At 44.5% G+C, this 24,305-nt stretch overlaps 1 protein-coding gene and 1 long non-coding RNA gene across 8 annotated transcripts in view; one reads left to right on the top strand and one right to left on the bottom strand.

Moving 5' to 3' along the window:
* Window positions 1–17,272, bottom strand: part of LIMS1 (LIM zinc finger domain containing 1) — a 65,829-nt gene extending 48,557 nt beyond the window's left edge. The window contains exon 1 of one of the 3 annotated variants that reach the window (XM_021414264.1): window positions 17,149–17,272. In XM_021414264.1, the coding sequence (XP_021269939.1) occupies window positions 17,149–17,183 (35 nt within the window). In that variant the 5' untranslated portion in view covers window positions 17,184–17,272. Of the gene's footprint in view, window positions 1–16,541; window positions 16,674–16,921; window positions 17,037–17,148 lie in introns of those variants that run through there. The other 2 variants (XM_021414295.1, XM_021414273.1) reach the window with 2 other exon arrangements.
* On the top strand, window positions 16,691–23,805 carry LOC110407077. Of its 5 annotated transcripts, none has more exons than XR_002443712.1 (4): window positions 16,691–16,803; window positions 16,884–17,220; window positions 20,204–20,375; window positions 20,480–23,805. It is a non-coding gene; the product is annotated as an uncharacterized LOC110407077 (long non-coding RNA). The 5 variants fall into 5 exon arrangements; XR_002443716.1 differs by lacking the exons at window positions 16,691–16,803; window positions 16,884–17,220 and adding exons at window positions 17,351–17,600; window positions 19,393–19,542; XR_002443714.1 differs by lacking the exons at window positions 16,691–16,803; window positions 16,884–17,220 and adding an exon at window positions 17,353–17,600 and having other exon boundaries at window positions 20,498–23,805.

The following is a 24,305-nucleotide window of genomic DNA, read 5'->3' as shown; positions in this document are numbered from 1 at the left end:
AAGGGGCTCGGCCCTCGGCTCCAGGGCTCGGACTGCGGAGCAAAGCATTCATTAGCGGTAAGGCTGGTATTCACAACCCGGCTCTCAAAGCACCGGGCGGGGACACAGCTGGGCAGGGGACATCCGGCACATTCATTTCTTACACCACCGTAAGCATTTTTTTTTTTTTTTTTTTTTTTTTGAGCGGGCGGGGAAGAGTTATTCAAACAGCGAAGGAGCGGGCAGAGGAATTCGAGTCCCGAGGCGCGGCCGGGCGGGGACAACGGCTCCCGCCCAGCACGGCCCCGCCGGGCCTGCGCTCCGGGAGCCCGCGCGCCAGCTGCTGCTCCCCCGCCCCGCGGCGCCGCAGCTTTTCTTTGGGCGCTCGGCTGCAGCCCCTCCGCCTACAGCGCTTCCTCCGTCAGCGCTCCCGGGCCCGGCGCCGCACCCCGTACACTGCGTTTGTTTAAGCGAGGAAAACTGCCGGTACGGGCTTTTGTCTGAACCGGGAAACCACCAGCCTCCATTCAAAGAAAAGAAAAAAAAAAAAAAAGTCACGTGAACATATTGAAAATAATTGCAATGAATGGGCAGGCTGGAAACACTCTTTTAGTCAGACCCGTGCTCTTACGCCACGTGTTCTGTTGGAGAAGGGGTGGGATTCAGCCGAACTACCTATGGGATTAATTACATTATCTAGCGTCTACAAGCTGGGGCACGGCTGTATTCGCAAAGGGCTGATTTTAGCAGAGCCATCATCAGGTAGCAAATAAGGAGGAAAAAGAACTGACTTACATGTGCTACAGCAGTGGTCCTCAAACTATTTTCATCACATACCCCCAGCAACAAAACACACCAAGCACCCCTCCAATACATGTCTATTATCTATAAATAATTTACACGGACTACTGAAGTTCTAATACTTTCTTCCCACACCCCAACGCATTGTCCTGCACTCCACTTGGAGACTTCTCTGCTGAACACGAGGACAGTGGCCGTTATGTGACAAGAGCCAACTGACAATGAGCAGACAACTGCTGAAACCCAGTAGCTTCAATCTGAGGCCAGCTGAGAAGATTTACAGACAAATTATGAAAGAGACAGGAAAGGAAAAATTGAGTTGGGTAATGGAAGATCGCATCTCTACATGCTTCCTATTCCCTGTTGTACTTCTCTCAGTCTTCCCCAAAATCCACTTCCAAGAACAGCTGCTCCCAGCAGCCTGCTTTTCTTGGTAGGGACTAAAGCAAGGATCACCTCAAGTTTAACCAACCTACAATTCCACCTCCTCAGTACCACTCTCCTCTGATTAAATAGGCATGTGGATACATTATTTTCTTTGGTACTTGAAGGGAGCATATAAACAGGAGGGGGAATGACATGGGTTGATAATGATAGGACAAGGGGGAATGGTTTTAAGCTAAGACAGGGGAGATTTAGGTTAGATATTAGGAGGAAGTTTCTCAGTCAGAGTGGTGACGTGCCGGAATAGGTTGCCCAGAGAGGTTGTGGATGCCCCATCCCTGGAGGCATTCAAAGCAAGGCTGTATTTGGCTCTGGGCAGCCTGATCTAGTGGTTGATGACCCTGCCCACAGCAGGACGGTTGAAACTAGATGATCTTTGAGGCCTTTTTCAACCCAGGCCATTCTATGATTCTATGATCAATTATCATCTGCTCCTGGGACCAGCCCACAACACAGATTCTTATGCTAGTACCACCATAAAATATTCCAGCACAACTGTCAGGTAGCATGCGTATCAGGAAAATAAAGAGAAACATAACCAAATGAAAAACAGCACAAGACTTCTTTAGAGTAATAAGGTGTGGTATTTCTCAGATTTTTTTTTCCCCCGTTATAAGCAGTTTTAAATGACTTTCCAGACACATACCCTTCACGAAAGAATATGAAAAAGAAGCATTCACAGGGATTTTAAAAGTATGTTATATGCACATAAATAATCCTGTTCAGATAAAGAATTACTGTAACGGTGCGCCGCTAACAAGTGGTTAGGAACTAACATCTAAATTCGAGGCTAATCCACAGTGGTTTTTAGCTACATCATTTGTACTTCCTCTGACGACAGACATTCCAGCTGCCTCTTCCATTTACTTTTGGTGCCATAAAACAGCCAGTCATGAAGTTCAGTTGTGTGTCAGGCACTCTAAACAGCACGTAAACATGAACTTTTCCCGCAACATGAGCTAATGTGTGAGGTCATTTGCCCAAGCCTTTTGTGTGTGAAAAATAGGGCAAATATGGAAGGGTTGTACAAGAATCCATCCTAGAATTACATTTTTTTTTCTTTAATTCATTCCCTTATAGTGTGTTACATACTTACAATAATGAGAGGAATAAATCAAGAATACGAAAGCCCTAGGAAGACAACTGCTTTAACTGGGACATCCATAAATACTCAACATCTACAAAGAAATTATCTGAAAGTACTGCAACCATACAGCTCCAGAAAATCCCTGATGTACTTCTTGCACCCTTATTTGAACACAAGAGTTTGCAGAAGACACCAAAATCCACAGATGTTGCACATAATAAAAAGTGAATGTTAGTTTTGTGTATGAGGTATTCCAGTGAAAGAAGGGAGTTCCAAAAACTTTCTTGCTTTCTAAGTAATAAAGAGCTGCAAGGATACCAAGTTGCTTTGAATACACTGCATAACAAAATTCTTTCGGGACAGCAAATAAGTGCCAGCTCAAAGCGTCTCTATTTTATTACCATTTCTAGATCATGACAGTGTTAATCATGTGCAACCACCAATCCTGTGCTTATGCATAAGGTGCTTCCCTTTCAGTACAGTATGAAAAGAATACTACATTCATTTCTAAAAATGAACATTGCCTGTCTAGCAGATGCCTTTTTCAGTAGCTCTGACCTGCTACTGAAAAAGGAGGCATCAGTCCAAAGTAAAGAGCAAAGCCTAGGAAAAAAAAAAAAAAATTTTGAATAATACTCAGCAATTTTTCCACTAGTTCTTTAGACAGATATAAAAAGAGGAAGAAAAGCATTTTCATCCAAAACCACACATGGAAAAACAATTTGGGTTCCCTCAACGTTAGAGGGAAAAAAAAAAGGCAGAGCAAGTTTTTATTTTTTTAAAAAACCCACAAAAATCTCAACACAGTGCTAGACGGAAGGAGCTTGGCTGTGGGACCTCCCATGCAGCAGCTACAGCCCCCAGTCTTGCTCCACAAGCAAAGGCTTATTTGGCACTGCCTGGCTTGGCAGCTCCACTCCCAGTGCTGCAGTTCATGATGCATGGGCAGCAGTGACCAGGAGGAAGGTGGAAGAATCATGGAATGGCTTGGTTGGAAGGAAACTTAAAGCCCATCCAAGTTCCAACCCCCCTGCCACGGGCAGGGGCATTTCCCACTAGACCAGGTTGCCCAAGGCCTCCAACCTGGCCTCGAACAAACCTCTAGAGATGGGACATCCACAGCTCTGGGCAATCTCAAACAGTTCTCACCTGATTAAGAACCTAAGAAAGGGGAAGGGAAAATGTCCCCCATCAGCCAGAGGTGCTAGGGAAGGACAGCCTGCAGCAACAAAAACCACAGCGGCTTTTACTGCAACCAGGCAACGCAGACATTTCTAAATAGTTTTTCTTTAGATAAGAGCTTCAAAAGACATTGAGCAGTGACAAATGCAAGAAAACACTTTCCATCCTAAATGCTCAAAACAAACAGAAGGTTGAAAAAAAGAATAAAACAAAAGATGTGGTGTCTGGCATCTACTCTAATTTATTTCAGATCTGAATGCTTCCTGCTGAGCCTCTGGCTGCTCTTCTGAGCCATTTCAAGTTATTTAAACTTCTTGCTGTCATTGCAGACAAAATGGTTCAGATGAGATTTGCATGAGGGGAGACAAAGATGGCAATAAACAGGGTCGGTGTGGATTTAAAAAGCTGGTGCAGCAAGAAGAGAATTGAGGCAGTTGAGAGTGGAAGGAAGAGGAAGGCAATAGCCAGCTGCAGACCATAAGGGGGAACAGTGGAGTTTCATACTGGAAAACATGACATCCCACCAAGTCCCAGTATGTTCCAGATTTATTAGTGGTTAGCAGTGAATGCTTGAAAAGAAAGTACAGGAGTAACAGTAAGGGGATTGAAGACAGTGATGCAGCCAGACAAAATGATAAACTCTGATCTCATGTAAAAGATAAGAAATGGAAGCAAAACCCATGGCATTTCCTTCAAAATGTCAGCTGGGGGAAAACATCTGTTCTGCCGCTGGGATGAAGGAAAACAGCTTCATGTGCAAAGCAGTTCAGAAATGGGACTTTATGCTTTCTGTTCCTGGAATTGCTTTAGAACAGAAACTTGGAAATCTTAAACTAGCCTGTTCCTAAAACTTGACATTGCATCTGATTTCCATAAAGAACACACTCAAAGTGTCCCAAAGTTTCTTTAAATTCTGGTCCCAACTTTTAGGTTATTGATGAAAAAAGATGTTAAATAATAAAAGTAACAACAATGATGTAAATGAGCCCTCAGCATTAACCATCAGTGCCAGGAACAATGGAGCAACAATTAGATACAGGAAGCAAGATACAAAAGGGAAGAAAGAGAAATGAAAATAAAACTTTCCTTGTGGTCAGATCAACCACGGGATTTCCAGCTTAATTCCTTTCAGCTATAGAGACCTTCATTAGTACATTATTTGTACTTGGATAAAGTACAATAGAAATGCATATTTTTAATAAAATCCTAAGGCATGCATATAGGTCAGCCATGCCAAACAGCACGTACCTACCCAAAGGGAGGCATGAATATCACCACCTGGATTGCATAAGACTGCCTTCACCCTATGAACAGAAAGCCAGTGGAACATGCTGTACTTCTTGATTCAGAAAAACATCCTCTGCTTAAGGATGCTTTATAATCAGGACGACTTTAATACATGATTGGAGTGCTCAAAGGCACCTTCCCAAGTACAGAACAATCAGTCCAAGCAACCTATAACTGAGGGTTATAAAAAAACCCAAAAACACAAAGGATTTGAAAAAGAGACACCATTAAAGAACAACAAAGGCTCTTCTTTTCCCCCTAAAGCAGGAGACTGATGCCAGCTTAAGAGAATCTCATTGACGTTCTTATAAGTAAGATGTTTGGCAAAGCAAGGCTTCCTTTGTATGCTGCTTGCATTTGTTTGCTTTTAAGCTCTCTTTCCCAAACGTCAAAAAATAAATACAAAATAAAGTCTGTATACCATTCCCAGCTCTGCTCTCTGACCTTCAGCAAGTTAGTGTCCTTGAAACCGTGGTTCAGAGGCACAGTTTATGCAGAGCACATTTCACAGCTTCTCCAGCTGGACCAGTGTGATGCTGAGAACCAACCCAGTATAAACCCTCCTACCCAGATCTATGTAGATAGATAGATATAGATAACCAGACAGGTCTATCTATCTATGGTCTAAAAATGGGCTCCTGCCAATACCTGTCCTGGTATGGAATCTACTAATATTTAGTTATCACTGATCTTGCCACAGCTGGCATAAACTGCAAAAACTCTGCCCAGTTCTACAGAGATGTCACTAACCTTGTGCCTAAAGTTCCTTCATCCCACTGAGCAGCATCATACACAGGCATAAACTCAGCTCTAAGCTACACTTACCTTACCCCTAAGGTGCGTCCCTGAGAATCTCCAGCATTTTTTCTTTCAAAAACTGGGATAAAAATTACAGCTGCTTATAGCATAAATGCAATATGCTGATACTTTCATTTCCAATGAAGTATATCCAAAAATGCTAGCCTCTACTCTTATGGAAACATTTGAAATCTCAAGGCTAGGCCCAACATACTCTAGACACATAGAAGTCTGGATCCCCAGCTGGATGACCCTTTGGAGTTCATTGTCATTACAACTGTCTCTCATAAAATGATTTAGAGAATGGCTAAGTTGCAATATGGATGAAGCTAAGCATTTTCTGGGCATTTTTTCCAACTCCTGGATCACAAACAAGCTTTTAATGCTCTTGAGTAGGCACCAGTTTTCTGTGATTGGTTGTCCTGCAATCTTCTAGAGCGCTTCAGGAGAAGCCAAGTGAGACTCAGCTTGCACCCCTCCAAAAGAGTCACCATCTCAACCTCTGACCAGAAATGCTGCTGGGACCAAGAGCAATGTGTGGACTTAAAGCTGCTCAGGACACTTTTTGGAAGTCCCTCTCCTCCTGCAGCTTGACAGCTGCTGTTTCATGACAGGCAGCAGGACTCAGATGAGAGCAGAGACCAGGATGGACCAAGGCACTTCTGCCTTGCAAGCATCCTCCAGCAGCTGGCTGCCATAGGTGTATTTAAAAAGGAGAAGGCAACAGGTGGCTCAGAGAAGCCTGGATGCAGCCTTACGTAAAGGAATTAGGAACACAAATGCAACACAACACACGCAGACTAAAATATCAGCAATTTAATGGACAAACCATTACAGAATAAAATCAGGTCAATGAGGGACAGGGGGAAGATACTGAATCACGTTTTCACCCTGTCAGTTCTAATGTGCTGCTCCTAATATCATTGAAAAAGTACTGTTATAATGAGAAGTAGCAGAAGAAACTTTGAGCAAGCAGTTCAAGTAAGCCAGACACCTTGAAAACATGGTGACAGACATAACTATTATTAGCCTTACCTTCCTTCTTCCTCTACCTGCTCTTCTGCAGATACTGCAGAGCCCTGCTGTTCTGAGGACGCAAAGAGACTGAAATCACCTTGGCCAAGCCTATGCTCTTGCATGTTGATGTAAGTAGAATGATGCCTTTGGCTGGGCATAGCGACAGCCCTACGCTGGCTTGATTTCCCCTAGCTACTTCATATCCATTGGGTGAGGCTTGAACCAGCCCATCAGCCAGGAGCTGAGCTCCAGCACAAGCAGACCTGCACGGGCTCGTTCCTTGCAGCCTGCGGGTCCGGACTTTTGTTTTCTTCCTCACATGTAAATCTGCATGACAGCTTGCTGAGCTATGTGAGCTCAATGATGGTAGCAACAGGGTGATGCCAGGATCTGTTCAAAAATGGCATAAGGGAAGCTATGGGGTCATATAATATAACAACCACATTTTCATGACATTCAGAACTTTTGCATTAAAAAAAGCTAACACGGCCCAACTAGTTATAGAGACAAAAACGACAGTAGATAGATTTACCAGGTATAAACTCCAATCTACACATCTTCAACTGAAGGCATTTATCAATGGGCAAACATGCTGCACCCACTTATCCCATAAGCACCTGCTCTTCTTTAAATACTATAAAGAACAGATTAGGAAGTTACACTCCTGAGCTGTAACTGTTACAAGACCAATCTTACTGCCTCATCCTGACAAAACCAACTCAAAACAGGGATAGTTTCATCATTATACCTCACACACAGAAGCATGGTTTCAAGTCCAAAACAATCCTTTTCCACATGTTAGCATGTGTTTTGTCTCACTTGACCATTTATAGACCCTAATGTCTAAGGAAAGTATCACTTAACAGAGGAAATTTTCAGTTGGCTTCAATAAGAGTTGGAAACAACTCATTGCAATCCACCAGCAGGGAATCAGTTAACCATTCCAACCTCCTGCACTTGGACCTTATCAGAAACATTAAGCAAAAAGTGATCAAACACATGTTTGTAACGACATTCAGAAGATAATCAAATATTATCTTAAAACTGGTGCAGGCTTCTCTATTTGTATGCATGCAGTTCTGAGGAATTGCCATGAAGTTCCACTAACCTGTTTACACAGAAGTTAACAATACACCTTGTTTTCACATGTTTCAGATGAACTTGATTCTGAATAAGGGAAAAAAATCACTTGCATTTCTGATGGGAAATAACTGCAACCTTTTTTTGCAAAAAGATGAATTTAAACAACTGTTTTCAGCAAAACTTTCTTTTTGCTGGGGTTTATTTTCACCACTGGAAATTCAAATCCTGCCTTGGCTACTAACTCTCATCTTATTTAATTGCTATGAACATGGCAACAACAAAAGGGATGACACAGTAAAATCTTAGGGTGTGTTCCTGTATGGTTTTGTACCAGGACAAATCTGTATCCATTCCCAACTGGCATGGTCCAAATATCTCAGATACAGGAGGCAGAGAAGACACCCTTAGAGTAAAAAGGGGCAGAAAAAGGAGGTCCGGAGGTACTTGTTCCTCAGGTGTTCCCATATCACTGTCAAGCAGGAAAAAAAAAAGTAACCTCTTCATTTTAAAATCCCTCTGCAAAAAGCCGCTTTATTTAAAAAGATGCTAAATCTTTCGGTGGTTAAGCTCTATTGACGTAGAAATGTAGACAAACTCTTTTGAACAGCACTGCTTTGATTTTAATTTTGAGAAGTGAACACATTTCCTTCCTTACAGAAATCACTTCTGTGTTCTTAGAAAACTTTTGTATTCCCCTCTCTTGTAGTCCTGGAAAAATGCGGGGCAATTTAGTCTTTGCTCTCCCTGGGTTCCTGGTCTAATCTTCCTAAGATACAGCCAAAGGGGTGATGCAGAAAGAGACTGTAAAGAAAGAGCTCAGGAAGCAAGCAGCGGCACGTTGGCCAGCTAGCTGGAGATGACCTCAGCTTGGCTCTTTAAAGCCAAATGAATAAGCTAACAAATTTCTGCCTTTAGTGTCAGTTTCCTCTCCTCCCTATATGCATGGGATTGGCATGATCAGTTAGTCGTGGAGCTGTAAGCCAAAGAGGAAGAAAAAGCCAGAGCTGAGGTTCAGACTGATGAAGCATTGAAGAGGTCCCCTGTAAAAGCACACATTTGCAAGGAGAGACAGTGCATATTTACAGAAGCAAAACAACAGAATATACCCGAGCCATTAGAAAATTAAATATCCTAATCCTAGTGTGACACGATAAAGTAATTTAAGATAATGAGGCATATAAGAAAAAAAAATCTAATGGTGCTGTTGGGAAAAGACAGCAAACATGGTATCACCACACAGAAAGGTCCCCAGGACAGCACCTGTATCTGTGCCTCCTGGCCACTGCCTGACATGTAGGATTCCCCAGATGCTGTTAGTGTTTTTCACCACCCTTCTGTCATTCACACAGAACAAATGGTGCTGATCCCATTGGGATATGCCTGCTGGGATGATCTGGAGATCAGGGCTGGAACTGCTGTCACCTGCCAAGGAACCCCAGCTGAGGGCTGCAATGCTGTGGGCTTCTGCTATGGTCCCAGCAACCCCACCATGTCTCCAACATCAGGAGAAAAATGCCAGCAGTGACACTTTATATTATGACATATTTATATATGACAGTTTATTTATATACCTGGGAAGGCAATTGCAAGGAATATTTTGGAGACAATATCCTATTGCAACAGCTGCTTGTACTCAACAAACAAAGTTATGGAATAATTTACAGCAGAATCACTTCAAAGTCTACTTTTTTTTTTTTTTTCTTTTCCTGTGATTTTTGACCTGTTTGTTTGGTTTAAATGCTTCCTGTACTGAGATATGTATATTTTGTAGGAAAGCTTACCAAGCCAAGACAGTAACAGAGATGCAGCTTAATGCTTGTACAAGTCACGGACACCAAGAGCATCTCTAGGCACTGTCACTCAGACAACGTGACATGCCAGCTCCAGACACTTGAGCCCTGGGCTCCAAGGAAATGAAAACTTAAACTAAAAACTTGACTTGACTGAACTGGGGAATTTAACTCAAGTGCTCTGTGCGATCGCGACTATACAGTGCTCAGACTAAATAAATGAATCCAGTCATTTTTTACTTAGATGTATTCCACTGTTTATGAATTTATAAACCCCAAAGAAGTCCTTTCTGTATTTTTTTTTTAATTATCGCTTTAAAACATGAATATTTGAGACAAATATTATGAGCTACTTGCCCTCCCTGATCTCTAGGAATATCATAAGGAAAAAATTAAAGGAAACAAAGTTTTAAGTCAATGTGATTAAGTTAACGTCCTTGCAACATTTCCACTCAAGCACTAAAGAAGCGTTCAGCATTGCAGTCTGAACTATTAGATACTGATAGCACAAGTATTTTCTGCTTGTTCCAAATTAGATTCAGCATGAACTTTAAATGAACTTTGGATATTTCCGTGGTATGCAAAATAATGCATTTTTAGTGTGTCAAACTATGAATCTCCTTCTAACCTTCAGGTAAACCTTGTCTCTCCTCCACCCTCATGGCCAGCAACAAGAACATAATTATTTAAGCCACATGCACAGAGCAGACAACACAGTTTTTCAAAGTATGTTGGAAAATCTTGTGGTCTGGAGCTACAATCCAGATCATTCTGCAAACACTTGTGCTAAAAGAGATTCAAGATGTGTTGGAAAATTTGGATTCAGGCATTTTTCATTTTACTCTCCCCCCATGGTGGGTAGAGCTGGTAAATATCTGTAACGTGAACCAAACAAGGTGCGTGACTCAACATACAACAGAAATCATTCACTTGACATGAGTACCATCAGCATTCTTCACGTCTATCCAGGTGTGATGCCAGAAGCAGCGTTCACTGGTATGGGTCCTCCTCTTGGAGGATGGAGCACATTTTGGGTGTCTGTCTCTTACCTCACATGACAAGTGATAGGACATGAGGAAACACCTTCAAGTTGTACAAGGGGAGGTTTAGACTACGTATCAGGAAGAACTTCTTAATGGAGACAGTGGTTAAGCACTGGAAGGGGCTGCCCAGAGAAGTGGTGGAGTCTCCATTCCTGGAGGTACGTAAAAGACATGTGGACATAGCCCTAAGGGACATGGTTTAGTGATGGGACTCAGCAGGTCAGGCTGGTGGTTGGATTCAGTGATCTTAAAGGTCTTTGCCAATCTAGATGATCCCATAGTTTTGTGTCACCACATTGCCAACACCCAAATAATTACTATGATGGCAGCAGCAGTTCCGCTGGGCATGCTGTCACTTACAACCTAGCATCATTCCCATTATTTTCCTTCCGCTCAGTCTGGCATTTAGTTTTGTACAAGTGTGGCAGTCATAGCGCTATGTATTTTTACCTGTGTGCTTCTGGACTTTGCACAAACTCCATTGTACAAATCAAACCACTGCACAGCTACCTGGTATAAAAATCCATGCTAGCTACATAATTTTACTTCAGATGACAAAAAAAAAACCCAAACCCTCATTTCACAGTTCTGCCTGTCTTAAGTTTCATCATGAGCAGATTCTGATATAAAAGGCATCATAAGCAGCATTAAACCTCCTGAATGTCAACAGATTTAATGCAGCCTAGGCTTTCTGCTGGGAAAAGGGAGCCGCTGTTGCTCCTCTGTTGGTTCTCCTAATTGCAAAGCTGTCTCACAAACAAGAGCCCACAATCACATCTATGCTCCAGACCCTTGCCTCAGCCTGGCAAACCGGCAGCTTAGTGCTGCTGCCTCAGGACACCAAATTCCCAGCGTGGCATCACATGGGGTTAAGTGACATACTTTAATGGTGGATGATGTCAGAGAATCTGGATGCCGGGTGGGAAACGAGAGGATTTTCTCTGAAAAAGAAAAATCACAGCTGGTAGAGATGACAACAGAGGAGAATTCATTCGAGGGCTACAAGTCTGTAAGTTCACCACAGGGACTATCTTGGCTCCAGGAGTTATTTTTTTCCTTTTTTCAGAAGAACCTGAAACAGTTCTTCAGTATCCCAATGACCAGGAAATCAGCCAAAAGAACAAGCTCCACAGGCCTTGAGATTATTTTAAACAATTAACAATAAGCCACTATTCTTTGATATAATTACAGAAATCATACTTCTTTGATACGTGATGGCAAACAAGCATGTTGATGGGGCAAAAGGAGGTAGGGTTGTTTTTTTCCAGGAAGATAAGTACTTTTCTAAATAACACGTACCCTGAGGATCATATTTATGCAACCATTTCAACAATCAAGTCCTTTTAAAGTCCACTGTAATCCACTGACAATAAAAGATGAAAGAAACCTACAGGAACGCCAGGGTTTAATCAAAACACTTAGTCAGTGAGAGGTTCCTTATTGGAATCATGAACTTGAGCGTGCTATGGCTTCTCCTCCTATTTTTTTACCCCTCCACCAGTGCTTGCTGAATGGGTCACCAGTAGCATCCTCCCTCGCTGCTCTCCCACCAATGCTACACTAAACAACCAAGGGTGGAAACGTTCTTTATCCTCCTTATTCACTCCCTCCAAAGTTAAACATATGGCCTTGGGTTAAATTAAATGGATTTCTTTTATTATTCTTTTTTGAAACCAATCTCACGATCCCTGCCTGACCCCAGTAAGAGGCCAGAGCTGAGAGCCCACCGCCCACTCGCAGCGCAGGGGAGGCCAAGTGAGGGTCAGCTCACACCACAGCGCAGCACAGATGGGTATAATGGGCTTTTAATTACTTCCTTCCTTTTAAAACCATTTATTTATTTATTTATTTTTTAAAGCCAGAGAGTAGCTACTGGTATTTTCTTACACCTTTTTTTTTTTTTTAAATATACTTGGCAGACATCAAAGAGCTACAAATTTGAATGCAACTGACATTAAACAACCACTTTGATAGTTACATTTTCGAGGGAAAAAAAGCCTTTAAAGGATTTACTTCTGCTTGTTTGTATGTTCCCTAAGCTATCAGCATATTTCTCTAGGCTTTTCTGACAGCAATATCCATATTCTTGTAGCCAAAGAAATATGGGAAACTCTGGAAACATCCAACTATGTGCGAACATTTAAAGCTCAGAGAACATAATACAAAACAAATACCTCTCTGAAGCGAACATCTCCAGATGTTTTAACATATTCTTTTTTATATATGGATATATATATATATCTCATATGACTCAGCCATGGAAAACCAAAAGAATGTTCTCATTTCCTGAGGCTGGCTAACAAAAAGGAAAAAATGTGAATGAAGGAACAAAGATTTCGGAAGTCAGCTTTTTCTCAGTAACAGCAGCTTTAAAATTATCCCCTTCGATTTCTTTTTAATACTCTCTCTTGCAACTGCATACACTCACAAAAGGAAGGACAGGAGGCACGAAAACACTGATGTGCGTGTGTGTGTGTGTGTGTGTGTGTGTGTGTGTGTGTGTGTGTGTGTGTGTGTGTGTGTGTAAGTGCTGCAGACATGCCCCACTTGAGAGACAAGTGCATTCCTCTTTTCAGAATACCTCCTATCCACCTCAACATCACCATTAGTCACAAAATCAAGGAATCAATCCAGATCAAACCAACCTGGATTTCAATCTATGTATAGCAATTCATATTTCAGTCTACTCCACTCCTACTGCATCCAGCTCTGAGGCCCCCCAACAACAAGAAAGACATGGAGTGGGTCCAGAGAAGGGCTAGAGGATGATCAGAGGACTGAAGCATCTCTCCTATGAAGAAACATTGGAGGAGCTGGCCTTGCTTAGCTTGGAGAAGAGAAGGCTTCAAAGAAGTCTCACTGCTGCCTTCCAGTTTCTAAAGGGAGCATACGGAGATCAACTTATTACACTGGCAGACAGTGATAGGAAAAGGGGGAACAGTTTTAAACAAAAAGACAGGAGATTCAGGTTAGATGTTAGGCAGAAATTATTTACTCAGAGGGCAGTGAGGCTCTGGCACAGGCTGCCCAGAGAAGCTGTGGTGCCCCATCCCTGGAGGCGCTCAAGGCCAGATTGGATGGGGCCCTGGGCAGCCTGAGCTGGTGGGGGGCAGCCCTGCCCATGGCAGGGGGTTGGAATTAGATGATCTCTGAGGTCCCATCCAAGTCATTCTATGTTTCTATGATTCTGTTCTATCTACCCCTCTGTCTAGCCATCAGTTTCCAGCTGCACCAGTTCCCGTGCAACTGTGCCTCCAGGGGAGCAGAGCCCTGGCCTACCCCAGGACGGTGCCTCTGGCTTCTTCGAGCCTGGCAGACCAGGGGCTGGGAAGCAATCACCACAGAGAGAGCCTCACCCCACTTACCAGCAGGACCTGGCAAAAACAAGGGACTTAATCTAGCACATGTGTCTGTCTCCCAGCCGCAAAAATGCAAGCCTCCTCTGCTACCGACACAGAAGTTCAGAAGCGGGTGGTTTCCATCTGTGAACAGAAATACGCTCCTGTTTGGAAGCATTTCCTCATGCTAGAGTGCTTCCCGCAGCAGATCACGCTCTGCTGATTCAGTTCTGTGCCTGCTGGGCTGCATCCCAAGCCTTCCAGAGCCAGGGGTCAAGTATGCCAGGGATAGGAGGGCCTGCAGCCCACGCTCTCCACACCCCCTGCTCCCCAGAGCAGGTCTGAGGCCATCTCCGGATCCAGTCTTCTTCCCCCATACCAACCCCTAAGCCGCTGTATGCCTGCATGGGGCCTGGCCTGGAGCCACTCAGCTACGCTGTTGCCTCCCAGATATTTGCTGGTGGTACTCCGCTGCTTCGCTGCAGCCTTTCCCAGTGCCCCTAACCACAGTAAAACAATGCATTAATACAGAAAATCCTTTTAATTCTAAGCGCAACTGCTTCCCCTGACTATTCAGACCACCCAGGAAACCTTCATAAAGTCATTACACGGTCTCAGTTTCCACAATTAGCCATACCAACTCCCCACCCATGACACAAGTAATAAATCCCAAGGCTTTAACTCAGCTATTCCCACCAGTTTAGGTTTTGGTCAATCAAAAGTCCACCTACAAGTGCGTGCTGCTCAGTTCCTCAAACTATTTAATACAAGCAAGGGTTGAAACAACTCTAAATGCACTGGGCTGACGTAGGATTCACCTCCTTATCAAGTTTTTTAGAACTGGATAGTATGGTTTGTATTTTTTTTTTCTTTTTTGAGTTAGGAAGTGATACGAAAAAAAAAAACCAACAATGTAAAAGAAAAGCAATTAACATGAAAAATGGAGAGCATAAGGCCTCACCCTAGGAAACGACACTGTTTGTCATGCATCCTAGGAGAGGCGCTCCAGACCATTTGCATAGTTCCCAGTGCAGCAGGAAAGTGGTTTCAGACGTGGACAGGAGGTCCACATGGCTCACAGAGAGCTTTCCCCTGGACAGACCACCAGGTTCTGCCACGTGGGATTTGCTGATCATCTTCATGCCCAGAGAGAAATCCATTTAGCTGTCCCACATGAAGGGTTGTTGAGGCACGCAAAACCAGCCAAGCAAATGACAGTACCTTGACTTCCTTTTTTCTTTCTATCTGCTTAAAAGAACTTAAGTAGGTATTTCCAGAAAGATTTTGACACTTCAGGAAGGGGAAGCGCTGAAGTAATTGCAAAGGAGTGTCCTAATTTGCAGAAAAGTATTTCCCCCGGGGGCACAGTCTCCTGCTCTGCTTTCTCCAATTGCCAAGTTGAATTAGGACGTTCCCGGCCTCCTTTCATTCTTTCAAAGCACGTTTTTTGCCTCAACACCAGAGCTTGTGCACCAGCCGTATCGGCAGTGAGCTCTGTAGCACATCGCTGCAATGACAAAGACAACACACTGTGTACATACATGCTATGAAGGGCTTAGACAATGCCTGACTTCAGCTGTCAAAACACAACTGTCGTTCTGATTTTCCTTGTCATCAGCACCTGCCGTCATGGAAAAACTCTACGCAAGTACCTTTCCCATCAACTGGCAAGCTGCTTTTAGCACAGATCATAGTTGCAGTGTCCTCACAACGGGAAGAAGTAAAAGACAGTACCAAAGTACAGAGCGAGAAGACTTTAAACATGGATTTGGGTAAAGAGAACACAGATGAATGTGGATGTCGAGCCTAACACACTTAGCACGAAACCACAATCGTAAGAGCCGAAAATCTTGCCTTAAGTGCTTTGGTAATAAATATTTTATTGTTGCTTGAAAAAGAATTTGTTAACTATGCAAGTGATGCTCTGTGCATTACAGGCCATTAACGGTTCCACTGTCTGGAGCCCGTTCTAAGAAAAAGACCACTGGGTTACAGCTGAGGTTCAACTCCAGTATCACCTACAGCTCCTCATTTCCCTTACCAACGCCTTCCCAAGCCAGCGGCACTATGGAGTGCCCACAGGTGTGAGCTTCACACGAACAAGAGCTGGATATCCAAAGAGTCTACGCCAGTTTCTCAAATACAGTTATTCAGCGAATAAAGAGGAGCTTGCTTTGTTCAGTATTTTACTGTCTGCTTGCCGACATTTATTACTACAAAGAAAAACTTCGTTTGCCTGAGGAAACGCTCAAGATAATAAAAGCTCTAAGCTGCAAGCTAGTATTTTTCTCTGAATCCTGTAAGGAACTTATTCCGGCAATAACACACCAAGCTGAATTCAGCACAACCAGCTGGAAAGGCTGCCCACAGAACGCAGCCTGCGCTCCCCCCACAAAAAAATACCCCCAGCAACTCACGCGCCCTCAGCCCAGGCACCACACAGCCACAACTCACGTTCAGGTGGTGAGCGCTGCGTGTTTCTGATTCAATCTATAACACGGGGACAGCTATAAAGCTGCACACCCCTCACAGCCACCCAATGCCGAGACCCCGGCTCTGCGGCCGCTCAGGTTGCAGCAGCAGGTCCCTCGCGACGCAAAAGCAAACGCAGGGGCAGCAACCAGAGAGCAGAAAGCATCCATCAAAGGAAACAACACCAAAGTTAGAAAGAATAGTAAGGAACCGTGCGCACACTCCTGCTAGCCAGATGTCTGCCCGTTCTCCGCGCGGGTCTGGAGAGGAGCTTCAAGTCATCCCTTCTCTGCCTTCTTTCCCCGGCCGCGCAGAGCAGTCCCCCGGGAGCGCCGCCCAGCCGAGCTGTGCGCGCACCGCACCACAGACGGAGCCGGAGCCGAGGCCGGGCCGGCACGAGGCGCTGCCCGCGCCCTGCCCCGCGCGTCCACGTGTCAGCGGGTTAGTTTGGGAAGGCTCACCTCGAGAAGCGTTTACAGTGGGTGAGGCTACAAGACGCCAGGCAATTAGAGCAGACTTTGCTTTCTATAAGCCATTCCCATTAACCTCTCTCTCCCTTAAGGCAACCGTGGCACACGCGAGAAACTCCGCGGAGCTCACCCGGGGGCTATTTACCACAGCGTTTACCGCGGTAACCTCCCTCAAGAGAGAAGGCTGCAAGGCAGAAGGGCTCCAAACACACGCTCCAGCCCGGAGGGAACTCAGCAAGGCACAGGGATGGCACGGGAGCGAAGGAACGCCCGCCGGTCCCACCACCCCGCTCCCTGTTCCGACCGCCGGGCAGCAGAGCCACGCTCCCGCCCAACGCGCGAACGCCGGTGCCCTACCTGCTAGGCAGCCCCGCCGCCGCCACCCCCAGCATCGCGCTGAGCTCCGCCGCAACGGGAGGAGCCGTGCCGGTAATGGCGCTGCGCGCCCGCCCCCTGCCCGCCCCGCGCTGCCGCCTGGGGGCGCACTCTTCCCGCTCCGCCGCCCGGCCGGGCCCCGCCTCATCCCGCTGCCAGGCGGGAAGCGCCGCGCTGGGCTAGGCTGGGCTGGGCTGGGCTGGGCTCGGCTCGGGGGTGGGGGGTGGGCTTCTTCGGCCGCCGGCCCTCGGTGTGCGCGGCTGGCGGCACGCAGCTCTTGGCGCCGCTTTTCGGAACAGAAAATTGCTGCCGAAACCACGGCAGCTATTTTCGCTATGTGTTCCGTGTGGTTTCGCAGCAGGGCGCGAACTCTGCAGTCCCCAGAGGACAGCGTGCTTGGGGCACGTGAGGGCAGCGGGCGTCGGCGCAGGCAGGTATGGGCAGCTGCACGCCGGGGAGCGTAGTTCAGCTGCGTGCACACGGAGGGTAAGGGGTGGAGACCGACTTCTTGCACAGACAGATAGCGACGGGACGAGGGGCGATGGTTTTAGACTAAAAGAGGGAAGATTTAGATTAGCTGCTTGGAGGAAATTTTTCAGTGAGAAAAGAGTGAGGCACTGGCTGCCCAGAGGCTGTGGGGTCTCCTCCTTGGGGATCTCCAGCAGCCGTCTGGGCGTCCTGATGGAGAGGGGGTGGCCCAGTGGGACCCAGAGGGTCCTGCAACCAAAAAACCACATCAGCTAAACTCACCTTCCATCTGGCGGCACGGTTGACTTAGATATCTAACTAGGCAGGTTCTTATTCTGTGCCTGCTAAGGTAACACTAGCCCTTTGTTTTTCTTCCTGATCGAGTTTGGGCAGTCTGCCATGTTACCTGCAGGCAGCTTCAGGAACGGCTGTAATTAACCCCAATGCGCCCGTGAGGGGCTGGGGGCTGTCACGCTGCCCAATTTGTGCTGCAGAGCACAGCCAAGAGCAGCCCCTGTGAGCAGCAGGAACAGGGACCTGTGCCCGAGCGTACCTGAGCACAGAGCAGTAGACTGCACAGTGGTAAGCCCTGGAAATAATTAACAGCCCGGGCACATCAAGTGAGCACAGCTGGTAGGGGCCTTCCTTTAGCGAGAGCATTAATAGGTGTAATAGCATGGGAATCGCACCCTCTGCAGTTCTCCAGTGCATTCAGAGACAGCAGCCCCGGAGCGTCGTCTGTCTAATCTCACAGTGACAGTCATAAAGGGTGGAAGAGCCTTCACCAAGCACTATGCCAACCGCTAAATACTGGCAGCCCTTGGAAGTGCTGCACCAAGAAAGTCCGGGTGTTTTGTTTCAGAGGCACTTTACAGCAAGTTTGCACCTTGGCTTTGGAGGCTGACTCCAATTTTGGTTTTGACTTCCTGTTCATCGGAAATAACAATTGGTAATGACCTCCATTACATGGCATTAGAGCATTCTGGCATCCTAATTAACTTGTAAAATTCAGCCCAGAGTACTTAAGTAAATAATTCAATAGGATTCACAAACACAGCATGCAGAACTCAAAAGAAAAAGTATCATTCCTTCCAGTCCTGTGTAATGAAAGGCTACGACCGCCTTCCTCCTACGCAGTCTTTAAAAAGCACGATGAGCTGCCTGCTTATTGCTGCTCACAGAGCCATTGTTAAGGTCGACACTGGCGTGCCTGTTGTTGGGAATGCCAGCATCCCCAGGAGGCAAGTAAGGAAATGGAGTCAGCAATGCTGAAACGAGGGTTGCAAAGGAGGCATGTGGCAGAGCAAGGATGTAGGACTCTGTATCTCCAGACCAAGCACCATAATCATGAGATTTTCTTTTTTAAAAATCTCTCCATGGTAAATCACTTTTATTTCAACACGTTTTTGGTGGTAGGGCTGGCAGGGGGACACATGACAGTGCAGGACTTTCACCTATTCAGAATTGTACAATTTATCAGCGTTGGCTCCGCCAACAATACAAGGTCAGTCCTGTGGGCCTAGGGAGGTGTAAGAAAGGAAAGGTTGTGGAGGGACAGACAAGGGAAAGGCTGCGTACTAAAAGGGTCTGACTGCCTGACTGTGATGGCAGATGTTGGCATTTTTAGATCAAGTTCCTTTTCATTTCCAGAAAAAGTATTTTACAATTTTGTCCTTATGATATGAAGAAACTTGAGTAAATATGATCCCAGGCACTTAAAAATTATCTATCACTGTGTCTTTTTCACCATCTTTACAGGCTGCCCAGGGCAGTGGGCACGGCCTCGAGCTGTTGGAGTTCAAGGAGCATTTGGACAATGTTCTCAGACATAGGGTTTGATTTTTTGGGTGCTCCTGTGTGAGGCCTGGAGTTGGACTCAGTGATCCCTGTGTTCCTTTGCAACTCGGGGTATTCCATGGTTCTATGATCTTCATAGCTGCAGCCATAGGGCTTTTTTGTAGATGTTCCTCATAAACGCTTCTGCCTAGGGAGACAGAGAATGTCAAAGAGATTCTAGTTCAGGGCTTACTGCCCAGAGTTCTGTCCAGGCTTACACTTGAGTGTCCCTACTTCAGATGGTGAATACTTGTCTGAGCTTTCATTTTCTCTCAGAACTTTGTGAAACTGCAGGTGCTGTATCCTTCCTCATGTTGTTATTGACCCTGATGGCTAGAGCAGACCCGTGTTTGTTTATCCTAATCAATGGATTTCAGCCATCAACAATGTCAACAGTCTTTATATCGTATTTTCAAAGCTTTGAGGCTTTCAAAGTAGAGGCATCTTTAAGTGTCTTCTGAATAATTTTTGAACACACAGTGTCCAAATAGAAAAACCTTTAGTGAATTCACAAGTTACAAGTTATTTAGGTTTCAAACTCTTGCTCAGCATTAATAATTTTGTTGCAACTCAGCTACAGAAAGAAATTTTGATCGCTCTTTGAGCTCCATAACAATCTTTGCTATCTTTTTACTTAGTGTATAATTTGCTCAGAATAGTGATAGCTTTGTTTTAGTGATCACTCTGACCTCCTTGTGAAAGCAAAGGCAAATGAGTGCTTCTTGCATTTTAGCCATGCCTGGCATATTTGGCTCCATCTTCCAAATATGGAGCCAAATATGGAAGATGGAAAGAGATTGTGCAGGAACAAGGACTGATAACACCTGATAACTGCTGTTAACATCTACTTGATGCAACCAGTTAAAAATACAGACACCTATCAACAGTCCAACATCTGCTCCATGGTAAGTGTCCTGCAGTGGGAGTCACAAGTCCCACATCTTTCTGTTGGTGCATTTAGAACATCCATTGTTTTATATGGCCATTTGGATGTTTTTGCTAATGGCAGTGTTCTGAGGTCCTTTAGAGAAAGAAGGATGTAGCTCAAGAGTCAAGAAGCACAGAAGTCTGCCAAATAGCTTGGAATAACTAGAGGGGAAACAAGTTACAACCCAATGTAAGTGAAGAATGTCATTTTTTGTTTCTAAACTTCTTGTCCATGCAATTTCCATCCTCCACAGAATCTCTCAAAATCTATCAGTAGGTTTCCTCCATTTTCTCATAATTCTCCTGCAAGAAAAGTTCTATGTACGTGGTGTTCCCCAGCTGTCTGCAAACAATTGGTTTGAGCAGTTTCCAAGAGCAAGGCTGGAAGAGAAGGTTGATGTGTTGGACCCAACAACAGGAGCTGCTGAAGTCTCAATTGCCTGCAGTTGCTTTCATTCCCAGTTTGCAGGAGCCCACAGCCCTCTGCCCGAGGTGGTGGCTGACCACTCGTTCATGCCCCTGCAAGGGTGCGATGGCTGTGGCCACAGGTTTAAGTAATTCATGTGAATCACTTAAACATTAACTAGTCTATATAAATATTTAGCTACTAAGAGCCAGAATGATATGATGGGCCTTCTCTTTTGCCAAAAGTAATGCTGAGCGTCAGCAGCTTAACTCCAGAAGAGGGAATAAGGAGAGTAAAGCAGCACTTAAGGTAAAAGCCTTTTCCTGGAGTTGTGTAACATTTTCCATGGATTTTATTTTTGAGATGTTTTGCAAGCTACGAATGGCAAGAGATCCAAGAACTAATACATACATCCACTTATGAAAAGGTCTGAGTGTTCTCAGAATGATCTTCGATTTTCAAGCAATTAAGGTTTCAGATGAGACAATAAAAAAACCCCTTAAATCCTATACTCAGATGCAGCTGCTATCAAATAACTATCAATTTATAACACTTTCAGAGGCCATTACAAGAGAACTGGGGCTGTGCCTGTGCCCAAAATAGCACGTTGGTTTTTACACTGATTACCTCAGATTCTTAAGAAGCCTACAGGCATTCAACCGACAGCAAAAAGAATAAATGATTTGCTAATACCAAAGAGCATCTGATTGTTGAAGCGGTAGCTAACTGATGTCTATTTTTCCACTTTGCTTTACTGCCCTCTGTCTTCATTGTTCAGTCCAACCCATGTCACTTCATGTTTTGTTCATTTCCACCCACATTAGGAAGGATGGATTTGTTTGGTTTTTTTTTCCAGAAGGGCATCAGGGGACCTAGTTTTTGATACGGGGGACACGTAGTTTTGGCCTATACTAAAGCAAATCTTTTCAAAAGAGGTATTATGTACTGTGGCTGTTCTTCCATGACAAAGGTCAGGAATGCTATTATCGTGCCAGGAAAGTTAGAAGAGCATTTAAGCGCAAGAGGTGTAAAGGCACCAAGACTGAACTGTGTTTAACAACTGAGTTTGCTTTTGCTGTCATGAGACGGTTTCATTTTTATGGCTTTGTTAACAAAGCTAAATTAGAACATGAAATGAAGTTGAGCATTTCAAAAGCAACAGGTAGAATGGAGACTGTTCACACTGTAGCAAGAAAGAGAATGTGAGACTAGAAATAGTCCAACGGAGACATCCACTCCTTTGCTAATCTGGTAGACTCTGGCTCCCCAAAAGTCTCACCTTCTGAAATGAAAGGTTTGTGGAACAACAGTAAGGCTCCTACAGCACTGCTCAACTCAATCTAAACTGCACTAAGGACTCAGAGATTAAAGGCAGAAATTGAAAACAAAAACATTCTTTTGATTCTGTAATGTGCAGAGGAAACAATCTTTTTGGCGGCAAAGTGTAGCCTCTTTCAACAAAATGATTTTCAGAGAAGCATTCTCTGGATTTATAGAAGAGGAGTAGAACGTAGTTTATGCCTGCAGCTGGGAGATCTGCCTCTAGTTTTGGGTCTGTCGTGTCCTACGATGAGAGAGTTATAAAAGCAGCACCCTCACAGATGAAGAGTCTGGCTCAACACAGCCAGGGCAGGGCTCAGCGGTAGAGCAATGAATGAGCAGAGAAGTGTGAGCGCAACTGCTAGAAAAAGCACTGAGTTACTCCACAGGCACCAGCTACTGCAAGGCTCGCCTCTTCTACTTTGCTTTGGCATCAGCTAGGTGCCCTTACCAATTTGGTAGTGCCTCTGTACCAACCCCTGGCCACAAGTGATTTCAGAGCTGCGTAACACTGATTTCTATCTCGCTTGGTGCTGCCTGGCCCTCTGTCCCTTCTGTGCCAATGTTCAGCAAGTAAGGAACAGAGGGGAAAGATTCATAGATGGTTTATTTGATTGCAAAGAGAAAGGTTCCCCTACCACCACCCCCTACACCAGTATTTCAGCTGGTATTGCTTCCAACTTTTATAATTTTATTTAAAATATGAGGCACTCCTCATGAAATGGTGGATGTGTGTTTATTCTTGTGGTTTCTCACCCTTTGGTTTGTGCTGATGCAAGACTGAAGGCACTTACTGAATGGTGGCTCAAGCTGTCCTCATTTTCTGCTTAGCAGTTCTGCCCAGGTACTTCAGTAGCCATCCTCTCTTCTGATAAGCAGAAAATTATTACATCCCCCCTTTTGTTCCACTGAACAATATCTTTCCATCTTCCAGAAAAGGAACTTGAACAAAATCAATGGAAGATGTGTCCTTTGACTTCACTGGCAGTAAGAAAGCTGGATACACAGCTCAAAGTTAGAGGAGAAGAACATGAAACACCATGGGTCTTGTGAAAGCCAAGGTACAAATGGCTTCAGTATCCTGCATAGAAGGGGTACTCCTTGTGTGTTTTGTCCCTGAAAGAAATAAAAAAGGTTCTTTTCATGACTAAAGCAAATGTTAGATAGAGATGTGTTTGATACATGGAGGAGCAACCATGGGAAGACTCTGTGGGACCCTGGGCAACCTGATGCACAAGCTGGAGTGCTGGAACTAGATGATCTTAAAGGTCCCTTCCAACCCAAGCCAGTCTATGACTCTGAATCTCTTGACCCTAAGATCTGCCTTCTCATCCCTGAAAGACGGTATTCAAGTTCAGCTTGAAAAGTAGCCAAATTATTCTTTCCCTTCCTTTATGCACATATGCATCTGAAAGTTGTTTAGATTACAAGTTGATTTTAAATTTCAGACTTTCTTTTTTGACTTTTATATTCATTTGTTCTTAGGTTAACTTCTTTTCACACCTTGATTTTTTTTTTAAATAATAACAATTACAATTTTCATTGTCCTCTTCTGTCCATGCAAAAGCATCCATCACTTTTACTGTGTTCCAGAGACCACACAGCTACTGTACCAGATCATCTCTTGAATACTACAGTAAGCATCCCCATGTTTTCTACCTTGCACCCAAGTAGCATTTTCTCAGGTAAGAACAGGCATTCAGAGAAAAAGAAAGGCATGCTGTTGCATAAGGATGAAATTTATTGAAGCGATGGCCACGCGAAAAAGGCAGCACAGACATTTCCAACCAAAACACTTATCTATTCGAGCTAGTAATTCTGAAATTACTACAACAAAACAAACATATTTTTACCTCTTCATGCATTTGGTTTTTCAGCTTGTGGGTGTTAACTGCTATTTGCAAGGCTCTGCTGGGACACAGTTTCACAGAACTAGTAATAGTGGAGCTATCACATAGTTAAGGAAGTACGGTGCTCTAGGTGAAGCCAAGGCAAAAGCTGAAGGAGAGGTGGTTAAGCTGCCTTCCAAGCCAGTTATTAGAAACTAATAAGAGCTTTTAGGTATCTTCCCCCACAATTTCAGAATTTCAATTTCTATTATCAAAGCACAAGGATGGAGGGAGACAAAGAAAGGAAGATGTAACTTCAGAAAAATATTCTAACCATGTATTCTTCTGTTATA

The sequence above is a fragment of the Numida meleagris genome, chromosome 1 (genome assembly GCF_002078875.1).
Source record: "Numida meleagris isolate 19003 breed g44 Domestic line chromosome 1, NumMel1.0, whole genome shotgun sequence".
In the NCBI taxonomy this organism is placed as follows: Eukaryota; Metazoa; Chordata; class Aves; order Galliformes; family Numididae; genus Numida; species Numida meleagris.
Note: the sequence above shows the minus strand (reverse complement) of the source record. Positions and strands in the feature narration are given on the sequence as shown.